This window comes from Oncorhynchus keta, chromosome 24 (genome assembly GCF_023373465.1).
Source record: "Oncorhynchus keta strain PuntledgeMale-10-30-2019 chromosome 24, Oket_V2, whole genome shotgun sequence".
NCBI lineage: Eukaryota > Metazoa > Chordata > Actinopteri > Salmoniformes > Salmonidae > Oncorhynchus > Oncorhynchus keta.
In genome coordinates, this window is record NC_068444.1 from 22,498,203 (window position 1) to 22,517,128 (window position 18,926).

The window sequence follows — 18,926 nt, forward strand, 5'->3', positions numbered from 1 at the left end:
ACGGGAGGGACATAGCCAGCGGTCAGGGATGAGTTGATGAGCGAGGTGAGGTAAGGGAGAAGGTCTCCGGAAATGGTCTGGAGAAGAGAGGAGGGGATAGGGTCAAGCGGGCAGGTTGTTGGGCGGCCGGCCGTCACAAGACGCGAGATTTCATCTGGAGAGAGAGGGGAGAAAGAGGTCAGAGCATAGGGTAGGGCAGTGTGAGCAGAACCAGCGGTGTCGTTTGACTTAGCAAACGAGGATCGGATGTCATCGACCTTCTTTTCAAAATGGTTGACGAAGTCATCTGCAGAGAGGGAGGAGGGAGGGGGGAGGATTCAGGAGGGAGGAGAAGGTGGCAAAGAGCTTCCTAGGTTAGAGGCAGATGCTTGGAATTTAGAATGGTAGAAAGTGGCTTTAGCAGCAGAGACAGAGGAGGAAAATGTAGAGAGGAGGGAGTGAAAGGATGCCAGGTCCGCAGGGAGGCGAGTTTTCCTCCATTTCCGCTCGGCTGCCCGGAGCCCTGTACTGGTATCATACTGTACTTTACTGTTATCATACTGTACTTTACTGTTATCATACAGTACTATACTGTCATCATACTGTACCGTACTATACTGATATCATATTGTATCTTACTGTTATCATACTGTACTATACTGTTATGATACTGTAGTGTACTGATATCATACTGTACTATACTGTTATCATGCTGCACTATACTGATATCATACTGTACTTTACTGTTATCATACTGTACTATACTATTATCATACTGTACCGTACTACACTGATAATAATATATAATAATAATAATAATAATAATATATGCCATTTAGCAGACGCTTTTATCCAAAGCGACTTACAGTCATGTGTGCATACATTCTACGTATGGGTGGTCCCGGGGATCGAACCCACTACCCTGGCGTTACAAGCGCCATGCTCTACCAACTGAGCTACAGAAGGACCACAATATCATACTGTACTATACTGTTATCATACTGTACCGCACTATACTGATATCATACTGTACTTTACTGTTATCATACTGTACTATACTGTTATCATACTGTATTATACTATTATCGTACTGTACTATTATCATACTGTACTATAGTGTTATCATGTGCTATACTGTTCTCATACTGCACTATACTGTACCATACTGTTTTCATACTGCACTATACTGTTCTCATACTGTATTATAATGTTATCGTACTGTACTCTACTGTTATCACACTGTACTATTCCGTTATCATACTGTACTATAGTGTTATCATACTGTATTATACTGTTATCATACTGTATTATACTGTTATCATACTGTACGTTACTGCTATCATACTGTACTATACTGTTATCATACTGTACTATACTATATTGGTATGTCAGAGTCTGTATGTCACTGAGTCTGACCAACATAATCCACTGTAGTGTACACACCCTTAGCTCTGAGCTGCCAACATAACCCTGGCCTGTACACAACTCGATAAAGATGCTTTGGTCTTTCGGCGCTTGGTCCTGACAGCCATAGTGTTAAGAGGTTAGGCTTGACGCGGTGAGGCCCAATAAAGCCTTTGCCTATAGTGTGTTTAATGAAGACATCATTGGCACCCTGAAACCTTCCACTCTGTGGCTGTGTGTGTGTGTGTGTGTGTGTGTGTGTGTGTGTGTGTGTGTGTGTGTGTGTGTGTGTGTGTGTGTGTGTGTGTGTGTGTGGGGGGGGGGGGGTGGGTGGGGGGGTGTGTGTGTGTGTGAGAGAGAGAGAGAGAGAGAGAGAGAGAGAGAGAGAGAGAGAGAGAGAGAGAGAGAGAGAGAGAGAGAGAGAGAGAGAGAGAGAGAGTGAGAGAGAGAGCGAGAGAGGACTACATGTGCTGGTATCAATCACACATCCTCAGCCAGAATTGTGCCATAGAGCCAGACTGCCCAATTAGTACTGGCCCCGAGGATCAGTCTGCACTAAGCCTAGCGACAGCAGGCCATTGGTACCCACAGGATTTACCATGGAAAGACAGACAGACAGACAGACAGACAGACAGACGGACAGACGGACAGACGGGACAGAAAGAGACCGACAGAGAGAGACAGAGAGAGACAGACAGACGGACAGACAGACAGAGGGGACAGACAGAGAGAGACAGACAGAGAGAGACAGACAGACAGAGGGGACAGACACAGGGAGAGAGAGACAGAGACAGACAGACACAGGGAGAGACAGACAGAGGGGAAAGACAGATGGACAGACAGAGAGAGACAGAGGGGACAGACAGACACAGGGAGAGAGAGACAGAGACAGACAGACACAGGGAGAGACAGACAGAGGGGAAAGACAGACACAGACAGAGACAAACAGAGGGGACAGACAGACACAGGGAGAGACAGACATAGGGAACAGACAGACACAGGGAGAGTCACAGAGGGGACAGACAGACACAGGGAGAGACAGACAGACACAGGGAGAGAGAGACAGGGAGAAATGGAGTAAAGTAGGATAGAAGGGCTTTTATGGAGGTGAGGCATTTCCTGTAACTCATCCCATCTCTTTCTCTTTTATTTTGCTATGATGTAACAGCAGCTCCATTTCAGAGAATCCACTTCACTAATCAATGTACCTCCCTCCCTCCTTCACTCTCTCCCTCCATCTCTCTTTCCCTTCTATATACTGTATCTCTCTCCCTCTCTATCTCCTTCACTCTCTCCCTCCATCTCTCTTTCCCTTCTATATACTGTATCTCTCTCCCTCTCTATCTCCTTCACTCTCTCAAATACCCCAAATTCCTAAAACTTTGCAGTATCATTATCAAAGCTCTTACTAAAGAGAGACAAGGAGAGAGACAAGGACAGAGAGAGAGAGAGAGAGAGAGAGGGAGAGAGAGAGAGAGAGAGAGAGAGAGAGAGAGAGAGAGAGAGAGAGAGAGAGAGAGAGAGAGAGAGAGATGGAGGGAACGCGAGTGAGAGAGATTTTGATAAACTCCCATGTCTACTGGGTGAAATACCACAGTATGCCATCACTGCAGCAAGATTTGTGACCTGTTGTCATGAGAAAAGGTCCACCATTGTAATTACAACAACTATTTATGCTTATTTATTTTCCCTTTTGTACTTCAACCATTTGTACATCTTTACAACACTGTATATATACATAACATGACATTTGTAATGTCTTCATTCTTTTGAAACTTCTGTGAGTGTAATGTTTACTGTCAATTTTATTGTTTATTTCACTTTCGTATATTATCTACCTCACTTGCTTTGACAATGTTAACACGTTTTACATGCCAATAAAGCCCCTTGAATTGAATTGAGAGGAGGGAGAGAGAGCGAGAGAGAGAGAAGAGAGAAAGAGAGAGAGGAGGGAGAAAGAGAGAAAGAGAGAGAGAGAAGCTTCATAACAAACAACTTAATCTGGCAGATTAAATCTTCATGGTGCTTTTGAGGGAGCAAATGTTCTGCCTCACTCCCCCAGAATGCACTAAAGAGCACACTTCCATCCTCCATCAGTTTACCTCCTATGAGAACAGATGACATACCTGCACCACTGAATGATGGGAACTGTAGTTCATCACTTCTAGTGATGTAGCCCAGTCATGCAAGGAGCACTTCCAGCACATTTATGCTAGGTAAGGTCATAGCTTCACTTATGATACAAAGGTAGAGCCCATACAGAATTGCCTGTTCTCATCATTTAAAACCTGACAAGTGATCTGATCTGTGAAGGTAGCAATGTTAAAACATCATTCTAGAAAGTGTTACAATATTTCAGCTGAAGAAAGGAGAAGTGGTTAGTGGATTGTAGTTAGTAGAGGCTGGCTCTGTGGCAAGTTACTGCTTTCAAAGCTGAATTAGTATTAGTGTTTCCTTGCAGTGAGTACAGGAGTGGGCACAATCATGACAAAAATCTGTCTGCACTTATAAAAATACAGTTTCCTTATATATCACTCTAAAACTCTACACACCTATACTTACTACCTGATTGCCTTTGACTTGTGCTCTCTCCCTGTGTGTGTGTGTGTGTGTGTGTGTGTGTGTGTGTGTGTGTGTGTGTGTGTGTGTGTGTGTGTGTGTGTGTGTGTGTGTGTGTGTGTGTGTGTGTGTGTGTGTGTGTGTGTGTGTGTGTGTGTGTGTGTGTGTGTGTGTGTGTGTGTGTGTGTGTGTGTGTGTGTGTGTGTGTGTAAGGGCCTGTTGATGCAGACCAGTACTGACGGGAGGCAGCCAGTGAGTCCCATCACAGATGCCTGCCAGCTCCTTTTGTACAAAACAAGCCGCTCACACTCCTTTCTTTCTCTCTCCTCTTTTGTTCTTTCCTCAGCGAGTTGGGCATACTCTCAACATGGTTGACAGGGGATCTGCCTGTACTCTGCCTTTCTTCACTAACACTTCTCCAACTTGATGCTTTGTCCTTAAGCAGAGCTTTGACCCCCCACAGCCACAATCTGAACGAACAACACAGTTACCACACCGCTGTAACTCATGTTTGTGCGTCAGAACTCTGTGTTCCTACATGTCTTTAACCCGCCTGAATCTAGCTAGCGTCAGGATTATGTGTTCTACATGTCTTTAACCCGCCTGAATCTAGCTAACGTCAGGATTATGTGTTCTACATGTCTTTAACCCGCCTGAATCTAGCTAGCGTCAGGATTATGTGTTCTACATGTCTTTAACCCGCCTGAATCTAGCTAGCGTCAGGATTATATGTTCTACATGTCTTTAACCCGCATGAATCTAGCAAGCGTCAGGATTATGTGTTCTACATGTCTTTAACCCGCCTGAATCTAGCTAGCTTCAGGATTATGTGTTCTACATGTCTTTTACACCTGCATTGTTTGCTGTTTGGGGTTTTAGGCTGGGTTTCTGTACAGCACTTTGAGATATCAGCTGATGTACGAAGGGCTATATAAATAAATTTGATTTGATTTTGATTTGATTTGATTTGATTTAAACCGCCTGAATCTAGCTAGCGTCAGGATTATGTGTTCTACATGTCTTTAACCCGCCTGAATCTAGCTAGCGTCAGGATTATGTGTTCTACATGTCTTTAACCCGCCTGAATCTAGCTCGCGTCAGGATTATGTGTTCTACATGTCTTTAACCCGCCTGAATCTAGCTAGCGTCAGGATTATGTGTTCTACATGTCTTTAACCCACCTGAATCTAGCTAGCGTCAGGATTATGTGTTCCACATGTCTTTAACCCGCCTGAATCTAGCTAGCGTCAGGATTATGTGTTCTACATGTCTTTAACCCGCCTGAATCTAGCTAGCGTCAGGATTATGTGTTCTACATGTCTTTAACCCGCCTGAATCTAGCTCGCTTCAGGATTATGTGTTCTACATGTCTTTAACCCGCCTGAATCTAGCTCGCGTCAGGATTATGTGTTCTACATGTCTTTAACCCGCCTGAATCTAGCTAGCGTCAGGATTATGTGTTCCACATGTCTTTAACCCGCCTGAATCTAGCTAGCGTCAGGATTATGTGTTCTACATGTCTTTAACCCGCCTGAATCTAGCTAGCGTCAGGATTATGTGTTCTACATGTCTTTAACCCGCCTGAATCTAGCTAGCGTCAGGATTATGTGTTCTACATGTCTTTAACCCTCCTGAATCTAGCTAGCGTCAGGATTATGTGTTCTACATATTGATCCCTGTATTGATTATGGATTTGACACAGGCCATCAACGTAGCGATTGAGTGCAACACGAGTAGCGGGAGAGGGAGACACTGGTTAGAAGAGAGAAGAGTTCTTGTGGGGTAAATGAGAGGTCACACACACAAACACTGACACAGACACACACTCTAACGTGCGTGCACACACATTTACACATACAGTACACATTATGAGCACAGTGCTCTTATCCATCCTTCCCAATTAAATTACTTTTAGCCAAAGCATCAGGCATAGAAAAACGACTTCTCTGATAACTAGAATCCCTATGTGTGTACAATTGTATAATTCATGAATATGTAAAGATACACCGAAAGAGAGAATCCTACAGCCGAAAGCTACAGTCAGGGTTATAATGCATGAATTAACAACCATCTGTAGCCAGAGGCAGAGGAAAGTACTCCCCTTGCTCTCTACACGACCCTGTTTTACACACCCTCTGTCTTATAATACAGGTGCTGAAGACACTACCCTGTTTAACACACCCTCTGTCTTATAATACAGGAGCTGAAGACACTACCCTGTTTTACACACCCTCTGTCTTATAATACAGGTGCTGAAGACACTACCCTGTTTTACACACCCTCTGTCTTATAATACAGGTGCTGAAGACACTACCCTGTTTTACACACCCTCTGTCTTATAATACAGGTGCTGAAGACACTACCCTGTTTTACACACCCTCTGTCTTATAATACAGGAGCTGAAGACACTACCCTGTTTTACACACCCTCTGTCTTATAATACAGGTGCTGAAGACACTACCCTGTTTTACACACCCTCTGTCTTATAATACAGGAGCTGAAGACACTACCCTGTTTTACACACCCTCTGTCTTATAATACAGGTGCTGAAGACACTACCCTGTTTTACACACCCTCTGTCTTATAATACAGGTGCTGAAGACACAACCCTGTTTTACACACCCTCTGTCTTATAATACAGGTGCTGAAGACACTACCTTGTTTTACACACCCTCTGTCTTATAATACAGGTGCTGAAGACACAACCCTGTTTTACACACCCTCTGTCTTATAATACAGGTGCTGAAGACACTACCCTGTTTTACACACCCTCTGTCTTATAATACAGGTGCTGAAGACACAACCCTGTTTTACACACCCTCTGTCTTATAATACAGGTGCTGAAGATACTACCCTGTTTTACACACCCTCTGTCTTATAATACAGGTGCTGAAGACACTACCCTGTTTTACACACCCTCTGTCTTATAATACAGGTGCTGAAGACACTACCCTGTTTTACACACCCTCTGTCGTATAATACAGGTGCTGAAGACACTACCCTGTTTTACACACCCTCTGTCTTATAATACAGGTGCTGAAGCCACTACCCTGTTTTACACACCCTCTGTCTTATAATACAGGTGCTGAAGACACTACCCTGTTTTACACACCCTCTGTCTTATAATACAGGTGCTGAAGACACTACCCTGTTTTACACACCCTCTGTCTTATAATACAGGTGCTGAAGACACTACCCTGTTTTACACACCCTCTGTCTTATAATACAGGTGCTGAAGACACTACCCTGTTTTACACACCCTCTGTCTTATAATACAGGTGCTGAAGACACTACCCTGTTTTACACACCCTCTGTCTTATAATACAGGTGCTGAAGACACTACCCTGTTTTACACACCCTCTGTCTTATAATACAGGTGCTGAAGACACTACCCTGTTTTACACACCCTCTGTCTTATAATACAGGTGCTGAAGACACAACCCTGTTTTACACACCCTCTGTCTTATAATACAGGTGCTGAAGATACTACCCTGTTTTACACACCCTCTGTCTTATAATACAGGTGCTGAAGACACTACCCTGTTTTACACCCTCTGTCTTATAATACAGGTGCTGAAGACACTACCCTGTTTTACACACCCTCTGTCTTATAATACAGGTGCTGAAGACACTACCCTGTTTTACACACCCTCTGTCTTATAATACAGGAGCTGAAGACACTACCCTGTTTTACACACCCTCTGTCTTATAATACAGGTGCTGAAGACACTACCCTGTTTTACACACCCTCTGTCTTATAATACAGGAGCTGAAGACACTACCCTGTTTTACACACCCTCTGTCTTATAATACAGGTGCTGAAGACACTACCCTGTTTTACACACCCTCTGTCTTATAATACAGGTGCTGAAGACACAACCCTGTTTTACACACCCTCTGTCTTATAATACAGGTGCTGAAGACACTACCTTGTTTTACACACCCTCTGTCTTATAATACAGGTGCTGAAGACACAACCCTGTTTTACACACCCTCTGTCTTATAATACAGGTGCTGAAGACACTACCCTGTTTTACACACCCTCTGTCTTATAATACAGGTGCTGAAGACACAACCCTGTTTTACACACCCTCTGTCTTATAATACAGGTGCTGAAGATACTACCCTGTTTTACACACCCTCTGTCTTATAATACAGGTGCTGAAGACACTACCCTGTTTTACACACCCTCTGTCTTATAATACAGGTGCTGAAGACACTACCCTGTTTTACACACCCTCTGTCGTATAATACAGGTGCTGAAGACACTACCCTGTTTTACACACCCTCTGTCTTATAATACAGGTGCTGAAGACACTACCCTGTTTTACACACCCTCTGTCTTATAATACAGGTGCTGAAGACACTACCCTGTTTTACACACCCTCTGTCTTATAATACAGGTGCTGAAGACACTACCCTGTTTTACACACCCTCTGTCTTATAATACAGGTGCTGAAGACACTACCCTGTTTTACACACCCTCTGTCTTATAATACAGGTGCTGAAGACACTACCCTGTTTTACACACCCTCTGTCTTATAATACAGGTGCTGAAGACACTACCCTGTTTTACACACCCTCTGTCTTATAATACAGGTGCTGAAGACACTACCCTGTTTTACACACCCTCTGTCTTATAATACAGGTGCTGAAGACACTACCCTGTTTTACACACCCTCTGTCTTATAATACAGGAGCTGAAGACACAACCCTGTTTTACACACCCTCTGTCTTATAATACAGGAGCTGAAGACACTACCCTGTTTTACACACCCTCTGTCTTATAATACAGGTGCTGAAGACACTACCCTTGCTCTGACCTACCAAGCTAGGAAAGGACATGAGTGTCTCTTACTATCAAAGCAAATCAGCTTTTACAACAATTAATGTATATTTGAATATGTACAGCTAATTCACTCACAGACTTAAACCTAACCCTATCCGTCTCAGCAAGAGCTTTGAAATGTACGGGCGTGATACAATTATTCATGATAACGGTATTGAAATAATCAAAGTACTTAAAATAGTTGATGATGAATCTCAGTGTATATTATTATTGTTGTTCTTCACCCCAGACAGGGACAAACAGATGGTTGTCGCTCTATGATGACAAGGTATTTTCCCTGCCACTGTCCAATGACTCGCTCACACTAGCAAGTCACAGGAAATGCTAAATGTCCATTTCCTGATGTAACAATGATAAGGGAGCTTGAAACTCTGTCTCACGTACACTTCTCTCATGGCCACAGTCACATTACGGAGAGATAGAATGAGAGAGAGAGAAAGACTAGAGAAGAAAGGATCAAGAACCGAATGAAAGAATTGAAGCATCACTGAGAAATAGGTGAGTGTGACGTACTGTGACAGAGCACAACCACCCCTGTGTTTGAGTGACACATCAGTGACATGTTGAGTGATTCTGCCACCCTAAATAAGGGGGTGAGAGAATGACAAGAGAAAGAGACAGATGAGAGGGACTTCTCCTTTTAGTGGCTCTAATCAGCATCCAGGAAAAGGAGAGGATGGAGGGAACAAATTGAAAGAGAGAATTTACAGATCTCATTTTGAATGAGAGCAGGCAAACCAATCAGAGAGGTCAGTGCTAGCCAATCCAGTCACCCTTTGCCTTGATGACTTTGCGCACTCTTGCATTTTCTCAACCAGCTTCATGAGGAATGCTTTTCCAACAGTCTTGAACGAGTTCCCACATATGCTGAGTACTTGTTGGCTGCTTTTCCTTCACTCCGCGGTCCAAGTCATTCCAAACCATCTCAATTGGGTTGAGTTCGGAAGATTGTGGAGGCCAGGTCATCTGATGCAGCACTCCATCACTCTCCTTCTTGGTCAAATAGCCCTTACACAGACTGGAGGTGTGTTGGGTAATTGTCCTGCTGAAAAACAAATGATGGTCCCACTAAGCGCAAACCAGATGGGATGGTGTATCGCTGCAGAATGCTGTGGTAGCCATGCTGGTTAAGTACGCCTTGAATAAATCAGTAACAGTGTCACCAGCAAAACATTTGTTGTACATTTAAAACATTTTTTTATGTAACTAGGCAAGTCAGTTAAGAACCAATTCTTATTTACAATGACGGCCTACCCCGGCCAAACCTGGACGACGCTGGACCTATTGTGCGCCACCCTATGGGACTCCCAATCACAGCCGGATGTGATACAGCCTAATTTTGAACCAGGGACTGTAGTGACGCCTTTTGCACTGAGATGCAGTGACTTAGACCGCTGCGCCACTCGGGAGCAAAGCACCCCCACACCCTCACACCTCCTCCTCCATGCTTCACGGTGGGAACAACACATGCGGAAATCTGTCATTTGGACTCAACAGACCAAAGGACAGATTTCCACCGGTCTAATGTCCATTGCTTGTGTTTCTTGGCCCAAGCAAGTCTCTTCTTATTGTTGGTGTCCTTTAGTAGTGGTTTCTTTGCAGCCATTAGGCCATGAAGGTCTGATTCCTGCAGTCTCTTCTGAACAGTTGATGTTGAGATGTGTCTGTTACTTGAACTCTGTGAAGCATTTATTTGGGCTGCAATCTGAGGCTGGTAACTCTAATTAACTTATCCTTGACAGCAGAGGTAACTCTGGGTCGTCCATTCCTGTGGCGGTCCTCATGAGAGACAGTTTCATTATAGCGCTTGATGGTTTTTGCGACTGCACTTGAATAAACATTAAAAGTTCTTTCCGGATTGACTGACCTTCAGGTCTTAAAGTAATGATGGACTGTCGTTTCTCTTTGCTTATTTGAGCTGTTCTTGTCATAATATGGACTTGGTCTTTTACCAAATAGGGCTATCTTCTGTATACCACCCCTAGCTTGTCACAATACAACTGATTGGCTCAAATGGATTAAGAAGGTTAAGAAATTCCACAAATGAACTTTTAACAAGGCACACCTGTTAATTGAAATGCATTCCAGGTGACTACCTCATGAAGCTGGTTGAGAGAATGCCAAGAGTGTGCAAAGCTGTCATCAAGGCAAAGGGTGGCTACTTTAAAAAATCTCAAATATAAATATATATTTTGAATTGTTTAACACTTTTTTTGGTTACTACATGATTCCATATGTGTTATTTCATGGTTTTGATGTCTTCACTATTATTCTACAATGTAGAGAATAGTCAAAATAATGAGTAGGTGTGTCCAAACCTTTGACTGGTACTGTATTTGGTCCCATATTCCTAGCTGTCACGAGTCCGACCGAGGGTGTTTCCCCTTCCCGGGCGGGTGGAGCTCGGCGGTCGTCGTCACCGGCCTATTAGCTGCCACTGATTGTTTTTCCTCCCCCTCCTTGTATGTTTAGTGGTAGCACCTGTTTATGTTAATTCGTTTGTCTTTATTAGACAGCCGGCCCGCCTGGTTGTTGTTCGGGATTATTTCATTGTAACCTTCGGCTCTGTTGTAAAGGTACATGTTAGTGCCTGGTCGTGTATTTTTCCATTGCATTTTTTGATTCCCTGTGTTTTGGGAACGTAACTTTTGTGAGCACCCTGTGGTGCGTTGGTGCTATTAAAAGACGCACAGCATTGAACTCTGTCTCCTGCATTTGACTTCACACCCACGACACCCGGAGCATTACACTAGCACACAATGAGTACTGTACATCAACCTTGTAACTCCACAAACTTGTTGGATGCATTTGCAGTTTGTTTTGGTTGTGTTTCAGATTATGTTGTGCCCAATAGAAATGAATGGTAAATAATGTATTGTGTCATTTTTAAATAATAATATATTTTTTATTGTAAATAATGTTTCTGAACACTTCTAAATTAATGTGGATGCTACCATGACTACAGATGATCATGAATAAATCATAAATTAGAATACGTGAGAAAGTTAGAGGGAAAAATATCATACGAAAAATGCTAACATCACCTGTAATTGGTAAAGGTTAGCATGTCTAGCAAGGTTACATTTCCAAGAAACTGAAGATCTCGTACAACGCTGTGTACTACTCCCTTCACAGAACAGCGCAAACTGGCTCTAACCAGAATAGACAGAGGAGTGGGAGGCCCCGGTGCACAACTGATCAAGAGGACAAATACATTGGAGAGTCACATGTCCGCAACTGGCAGCTTCATTAAATAGTACCCGCAAAACACCAGTCTCAACGTCAACAGTAAAGAGGCGACTCCGAGATGCTGGCCTTATCTCAAACTGGCCATTAAAAATAAAAGATTAAGATGGGCAAAAGAGCACAGACACTGGACAGAGGAACTAGAAGGCCAGCATCCCGGAGTTGCCTCTTCACTGTTGACATTGAGACTGGTGTTTTGCAGGTACTGTTTAATGAAGCTGCCAGCTGAGGACTTGTGAAGCGTCTGTTTCTCAAACTAGACATTCTACTGTACTTTTCCTCTTGCTCAGTTGTGCACCGGGGCCTCCCACTCCTCTTTCTATTCTGGTTAGAGCCAGTTTGCGCTGTTCTGTGAAGGGAGTGGTACACAGCGTTGTACCAGATCTTCAGTTTCTTGGCAATTTCTCGCATGGAATAGCCTTCATTTCTCAGAACAAGACCAGACTGACTAGTTTCAGAAGAAAGTTATTTGTTTCTGGCCATTTTGAGCCCGTAATCGAAACCACAAATACTGATGCTCCAGATACTCAACTAGTCTAAAGAAGACCAGTTTTATTGCTTCTTTAATCAGGACAACAGATTTCAGCTGTGCTAACATAATTGCAAAAGGGTTTTCTAATGATCAATTAGCCTTTTAAAATGATAAACCTGTAGTAGCTAACACAACGTGCCTCTGTACACCTATATAGATTTTCCATAAAAAATCAGCTGTTTCCAGCTACAATAGTCATATCCAACATTAACAATGTTTCCACTGTATTTCTGATCAAATTTATGTTATTTCAATGGACCAAAAAATGTACCTTTCTTTCAAAAACCAGGACATTTCTTAGTGACCCCAAACTTTTGAACGGTAGTGTAGGTCCAACCACGTAACCTTTGAACGGTAGTGTAGGTTCAACCACGTAACCTTTGAACGGTAGTGTAGGTCCAACCACGTAACTTTTGAACGGTAGTGTAGGTTCAACCACGTAACCTTTGAACGGTAGTGTAGGTTCAACCACGTAACCTTTGAACGGTAGTGTAGGTTCAACCACGTAACCTTTGAACGGTAGTGTAGGTCCAACCACGTAACTTTTGAACGGTAGTGTAGGTTCAACCACGTAACCTTTGAACGGTAGTGTAGGTCCAACCACGTAACTTTTGAACGGTAGTGTAGGTTCAACTACGTAACTTTTGAACGGTAGTGTAGGTTCAACCACGTAACCTTTGAACGGTAGTGTAGGTCCAACCACGTAACCTTTGAACGGTAGTGTAGGTCCAACCACGTAACCTTTGAACGGTAGTGTAGGTCCAACCACGTAACTTTTGAACGGTAGTGTAGGTTCAACCACGTAACCTTTGAACGGTAGTGTAGGTCCAACCACGTAACTTTTGAACGGTAGTGTAGGTTCAACTACGTAACTTTTGAACGGTAGTGTAGGTTCAACCACGTAACCTTTGAACGGTAGTGTAGGTCCAACCACGTAACCTTTGAACGGTAGTGTAGGTCCAACCACGTAACCTTTGAACGGTAGTGTAGGTTCAACCACGTAACTTTTGAGCGGTAGTGTAGGTTCAACCACGTAACTTTTGAACGGTAGTGTAGGTTCAACCACGTAACTTTTGAACGGTAGTGTAGGTTCAACCACGTAACTTTTGAGCGGTAGTGTAGGTTCAACCACGTAACTTTTGAACGGTAGTGTAGGTCCAACCACGTAACCTTTGAGCGGTAGTGTAGGTTCAACCACGTAACTTTTGAGCGGTAGTGTAGGTTCAACCACGTAACTTTTGAGCGGTAGTGTAGGTTCAACCACGTAACTTTTGAACGGTAGTGTAGGTTCAACCACGTAACCTTTGAGCGGTAGTGTAGGTTCAACCACGTAACCTTTGAACGGTAGTGTAGGTTCAACCACGTAACTTTTGAGCGGTAGTGTAGGTTCAACCACGTAACTTTTGAGCGGTAGTGTAGGTTCAACCACGTAACTTTTGAACGGTAGTGTAGGTTCAACCACGTAACCTTTGAGCGGTAGTGTAGGTTCAACCACGTAACTTTTGAGCGGTAGTGTAGGTTCAACCACGTAACTTTTGAGCGGTAGTGTAGGTTCAACCACGTAACCTTTGAACGGTAGTGTAGGTTCACCCACGTAACCTTTGAACGGTAGTGTAGGTCCAACCACGTAACTTTTGAGCGGTAGTGTAGGTTCAACCACGTAACCTTTGAACGGTAGTGTAGGTTCAACCACGTAACTTTTGAACGGTAGTGTAGGTTCAACCACGTAACCTTTGAGCGGTAGTGTAGGTTCAACCACGTAACCTTTGAACGGTAGTGTAGGTTCAACCACGTAACTTTTGAACGGTAGTGTAGGTTCAACCACGTAACCTTTGAGCGGTAGTGTAGGTCCAACCACGTAACCTTTGAACGGTAGTGTAGGTTCAACCACGTAACCTTTGAGCGGTAGTGTAGGTTCAACCACGTAACCTTTGAACGGTAGTGTAGGTCCAACCACGTAACTTTTGAACGGTAGTGTAGGTTCAACCACGTAACTTTTGAGCGGTAGTGTAGGTTCAACCACGTAACTTTTGAACGGTAGTGTAGGTTCAACCACGTAACTTTTGAGCGGTAGTGTAGGTTCAACCACGTAACTTTTGAGCGGTAGTGTAGGTTCAACCACGTAACTTTTGAGCGGTAGTGTAGGTCCAACCACGTAACTTTTGAACGGTAGTGTAGGTTCAACCACGTAACTTTTGAACGGTAGTGTAGGTTCAACCACGTAACTTTTGAGCGGTAGTGTAGGTTCAACCACGTAACTTTTGAGCGGTAGTGTAGGTCCAACCACGTAACTTTTGAATGGTAGTGTAGGTCCAACCACGTAACCTTTGAACGGTAGTGTAGGTTCAACCACGTAACTTTTGAGCGGTAGTGTAGGTCCAACCACGTAACCTTTGAACGGTAGTGTAGGTTCAACCACGTAACTTTTGAACGGTAGTGTAGGTTCAACCACGTAACTTTTGAGCGGTAGTGTAGGTTCAACCACGTAACCTTTGAACGGTAGTGTAGGTTCAACCACGTAACTTTTGAACAGTAGTGTAGGTTCAACCACGTAACCTTTGAACGGTAGTGTAGGTTCAACCACGTAACCTTTGAACGGTAGTGTAGGTTCAACCACGTAACTTTTGAACGGTAGTGTAGGTTCAACCACGTAACTTTTGAACGGTAGTGTAGGTTCAACCACGTAACTTTTGACTACTTTAAAACAGTATAAGCAAATTTGTCTAAACACCTTCAAATGGGGGGGACGAGATACATAAAGTGCTTTTATGTCTAAACAGAAAGTGACATTCTGTACTGTCACCTCATATTAAACGTTGGATCTCAAACCCAAAATTCTGGAGTATTATTCAAACGTTTAGCTTCACTGTCCAAATAAACACACTGTATACTGACTGTATACAATGTAACATCTGGCACAACACTCTAATAATGCACTTTCAAGGGAAGGTTTGTCAGTCGTGGGATAAGTAGAAATTGGGCATGTGGCCATACATTTGGGCAAGCTGTGCCTCAGTGTAAACTAGTCAGATCCACTCATCGCTGATACTATATCAGCACAGCTCACAACTTACCTTCACTAGACGATCCAGACAGGTCCATGATGACGTACACCCTCCCCTCAGGCTCCAAGTCAATCTGGGAGAGAAGAACAAAACAGAACAAACTGTCAGCTTTCATACTGGAGTAGAAACACTGAATATGAAGTACAGTATGGTATGGAAACATGAAACCATTTCAGTGTTTGTAGAAAATTACGTAGTGTACAGCAATGTCTCACTCGTCCCCCCCCCACCACACACACACACCGTTCTCTCTGAGGGTACTGACACTGCTACAGTAATGGCTAATATTCAGTATGGCCAAAGAGGAAGAGCTGAAGAGAGAGGGTTCACTCCCATCAAAATCTGTCCACATGATAAGTGATAAGCAGACCGATAAGCAGACTGATAGGCAGACAACCTGCCTTCCCGCCATTGGGAAAATGACTCCCATTGTTAGGGCGGAAACAAGACCATCTCGTCATTACAGTATCTCTGGTATGGCTCTCAGGAGCTAGTGTGTGTGTGTGTGTGTGTGTGTGTGTGTGTGTGTGTGTGTGTGTGTGTGTGTGTGTGTGTGTGTGTGTGTGTGTGTGTGTGTGTGTGTGTGTGTGTGTGTGTGTGTGTGTGTGTGTGTGTGTGTGTGTGTGTGTGTGTGTGTGTGTGCAGTACTACAACGTGCATGCCCTTGGGTTGCTGAATACTGCAGTGTTTATATACTAAGACCAGGAAGAGTCCTGAGTGTGTTACATTGTAGCTTTGTGGACGGTATACATCCGTTCACCCACGGCCCTCTCTAAACCATACCCCCCACCCACACACACTCTCGCCCATCGATTGCCAAGCCTGAGCTCAAGTCCCTGGGGGCTCTACTGGGCATAAGCAGATGAGATTGAGTTATGGTGTGTGTGTGTGTGTGTGTGTGTGTGTGTGTGTGTGTGTGTGTGTGTGTGTGTGTGTGTGTGTGTGTGTGTGTGTGTGTGTGTGTGTGTGTGTGTGTGTGTGTAGCTCATCTCATAAGAGAGAGTGGGCAGGGATCGCGGCGGCTGGGGCTCAGAGAGTTTCTACCGGCAGCAGCCGCCCACGGCCCATCCATAATCCCCTTCTGCACAGTGCACAAAGACACACACACACACAAAGACTGCACCCAGCAATTTCCTCATCTGGTCCTGTTTTGAGCACACACATTGCTGAGAATTGGTGCAATCTTCACCGCAGAGAGGACGTGGGCTTGGGCTATATACGAGGTGAAGGAGGGGGCGCTACAGCGACAAAATCCATCATTCTACCATAATGCATTCTAAAATGGGATATGGCAACATTTGCAGGTGTCAGAACTAGGCTGCAGCTATAGGTGGCTTTCACAGATTATATGCTACAATTATATAGATATTGCACCCTAGCCACCCTAACACAATACAACACTCAAGCCTTCCTTCATCTCCCTCTCTTTCAGGTGCCCCAGATCCATCCATCAAACCCACAGCCAGCCCAGTAAATACAGCCCTTCTAGGGTACAGCAGTGCTGTACAGCAGTGCAGCCCCCCGCGGTCTGGGGTAAAGTGCAGAACAAATAGGGCCCACACATGTGAGGTGTTGACTGCCTTGCAATGTCTCTCCCTCCCTCCCTCCCTGGTAAACTGAGAAAGGTTCCGTGCCCCGGTGTAGTCGTCTGGAAGATGTGCAGTGTAAACAGACAAAAGGGAGAGAAAGACAGAGGAAGAGAAAGACGGAAGAAGGGAGACAGAGAGAGGGTGGAGTAGGCCTCTTCCCCAGTCTGCATGTTGGAACAATAGTCTTCCAGCAGTAGGTTAGACAATACATTCGTCTGTAATTGAGGCCACAGAAACACATAGAAATAGAACATATAGATAATAGATAGATCTCTACACTCTTAGAAAAAAAAGTTATATCTAGAACCTAAAAGAAGAACCGTTTGAAGAAACCTGTTTGGTTCCAGGTAGTGGTTTATTGGTTTATTGGGATCCCTTTTAACTTTTGCCAAAACAGCAGGTATTCTTCCTGGGGTCCACAAAAAAACATAAAACATGACAAGAAGAACCCTTCGGTTCCAGATCGAACTTTTTGGAGGTCCGTGTAGAACCATTTCCACAGAGGGTTTTACATGGAACCCAAGAGTTCTACCTGGAATCATAAAGACTATTACCTGGACAGCCGAAGAACCCTTTCAGGACCCTTTTTTGCTAAGAGTGTACTACAGATGGATAGCCAAGAACAGGATGTCGGGCACTTTGTAGATCAGTGCTCTTGAAGTGCATTCTGTAGAATTCAGACTGTGAGAGGGACAAGTATCCTATTCTTACTGCATAGTGCCTCCCCTCTCAGTGCTGTTGAGAAGGCCTCTGAGTGCTGCTCAGAAGATGATGTTGTTGTCCGGACGGAGTAGAGACAGAGCCATGGTGGAGTGGCGACATGTTTGTTATCCCGCCATGCGACCCCCGACTCCCCCCACCCCTGCCTCCTTTCCTGTGAGGTCACAGGCCTCCATTCATCAACAGCCTTCTGGGCACGCTCAGTCTCACAGGTGCAGTGGCCACTAAATATAGACGCCAGCTAAGGAAGGAAAGGCTGAGTGTGTGTGTGTGTGTGTGAGAGAGAGAGAGAGAGAGAGAGAGAGAGAGAGAGAGAGAGAGAGAGAGAGAGAGAGAGAGTTTATGTGTGTCGTGTCCTGTGTATCTGAGTGGGTTCCAGAGAGAAAGCCAAATAGATGAGGATGTGTGTTGTGTATTTATATTTATATTTGTGTGGACTTGAACTGTATAGAACCACATCTTTATTCAGCAACAACAGTGCTTTACCACTATAGAGTGCTTTAGGCAAGAACAGTACATCATCTATTTTCATACTGAATATATGTGTTTAAGTTGCAGTATATTACATCAGTAGATACACAGACTACACACACTCTACAAGGTGTCGAAAGTATTCCACAGGGATGCTGGCCCATGTTGACTCCAATGCTTCCCACAGTTGTGTCAAGTTGGCTGGATGTCCTTTGGGTGGTGGAACATTCTTGGTACACACAGGAAACTGTTGAGTGTGAAAAACCAGCAGCGTAGCAGTTCGTGACACAAACTGGTGGCCTGGGACCTACTACCCCGTTTTGTCTTGACAATTCACCCTCTGAATGGCACATGTAAACAATCCATGTCTCAATTGTCTCAAGGCTTAAAAACCCTTCTTTAACCTGTCTCCTCCCCTTAATCTTCATACTCCCGAGTGGCGCCGTGGTCTAAGGCACTGTATTGCAGTGCTAAAGGCGTCACTACAGACCCTGGTTTGTTCACAGTCTGTG

The 18,926-nt window shown here is 44.1% G+C and overlaps 1 protein-coding gene across 1 annotated transcript in view; it reads right to left on the bottom strand.

Moving 5' to 3' along the window:
* The window catches only part of LOC118357702 (protein kinase C epsilon type-like), a 170,990-nt gene that overhangs the window by 114,019 nt on the left and 38,045 nt on the right, over window positions 1–18,926 (bottom strand). Inside the window, exon 2 of the mRNA XM_052477973.1 lies at window positions 15,644–15,707. Coding sequence (XP_052333933.1) covers window positions 15,644–15,707 — 64 coding nt within the window. The remainder of the gene's footprint in view (window positions 1–15,643; window positions 15,708–18,926) is intronic.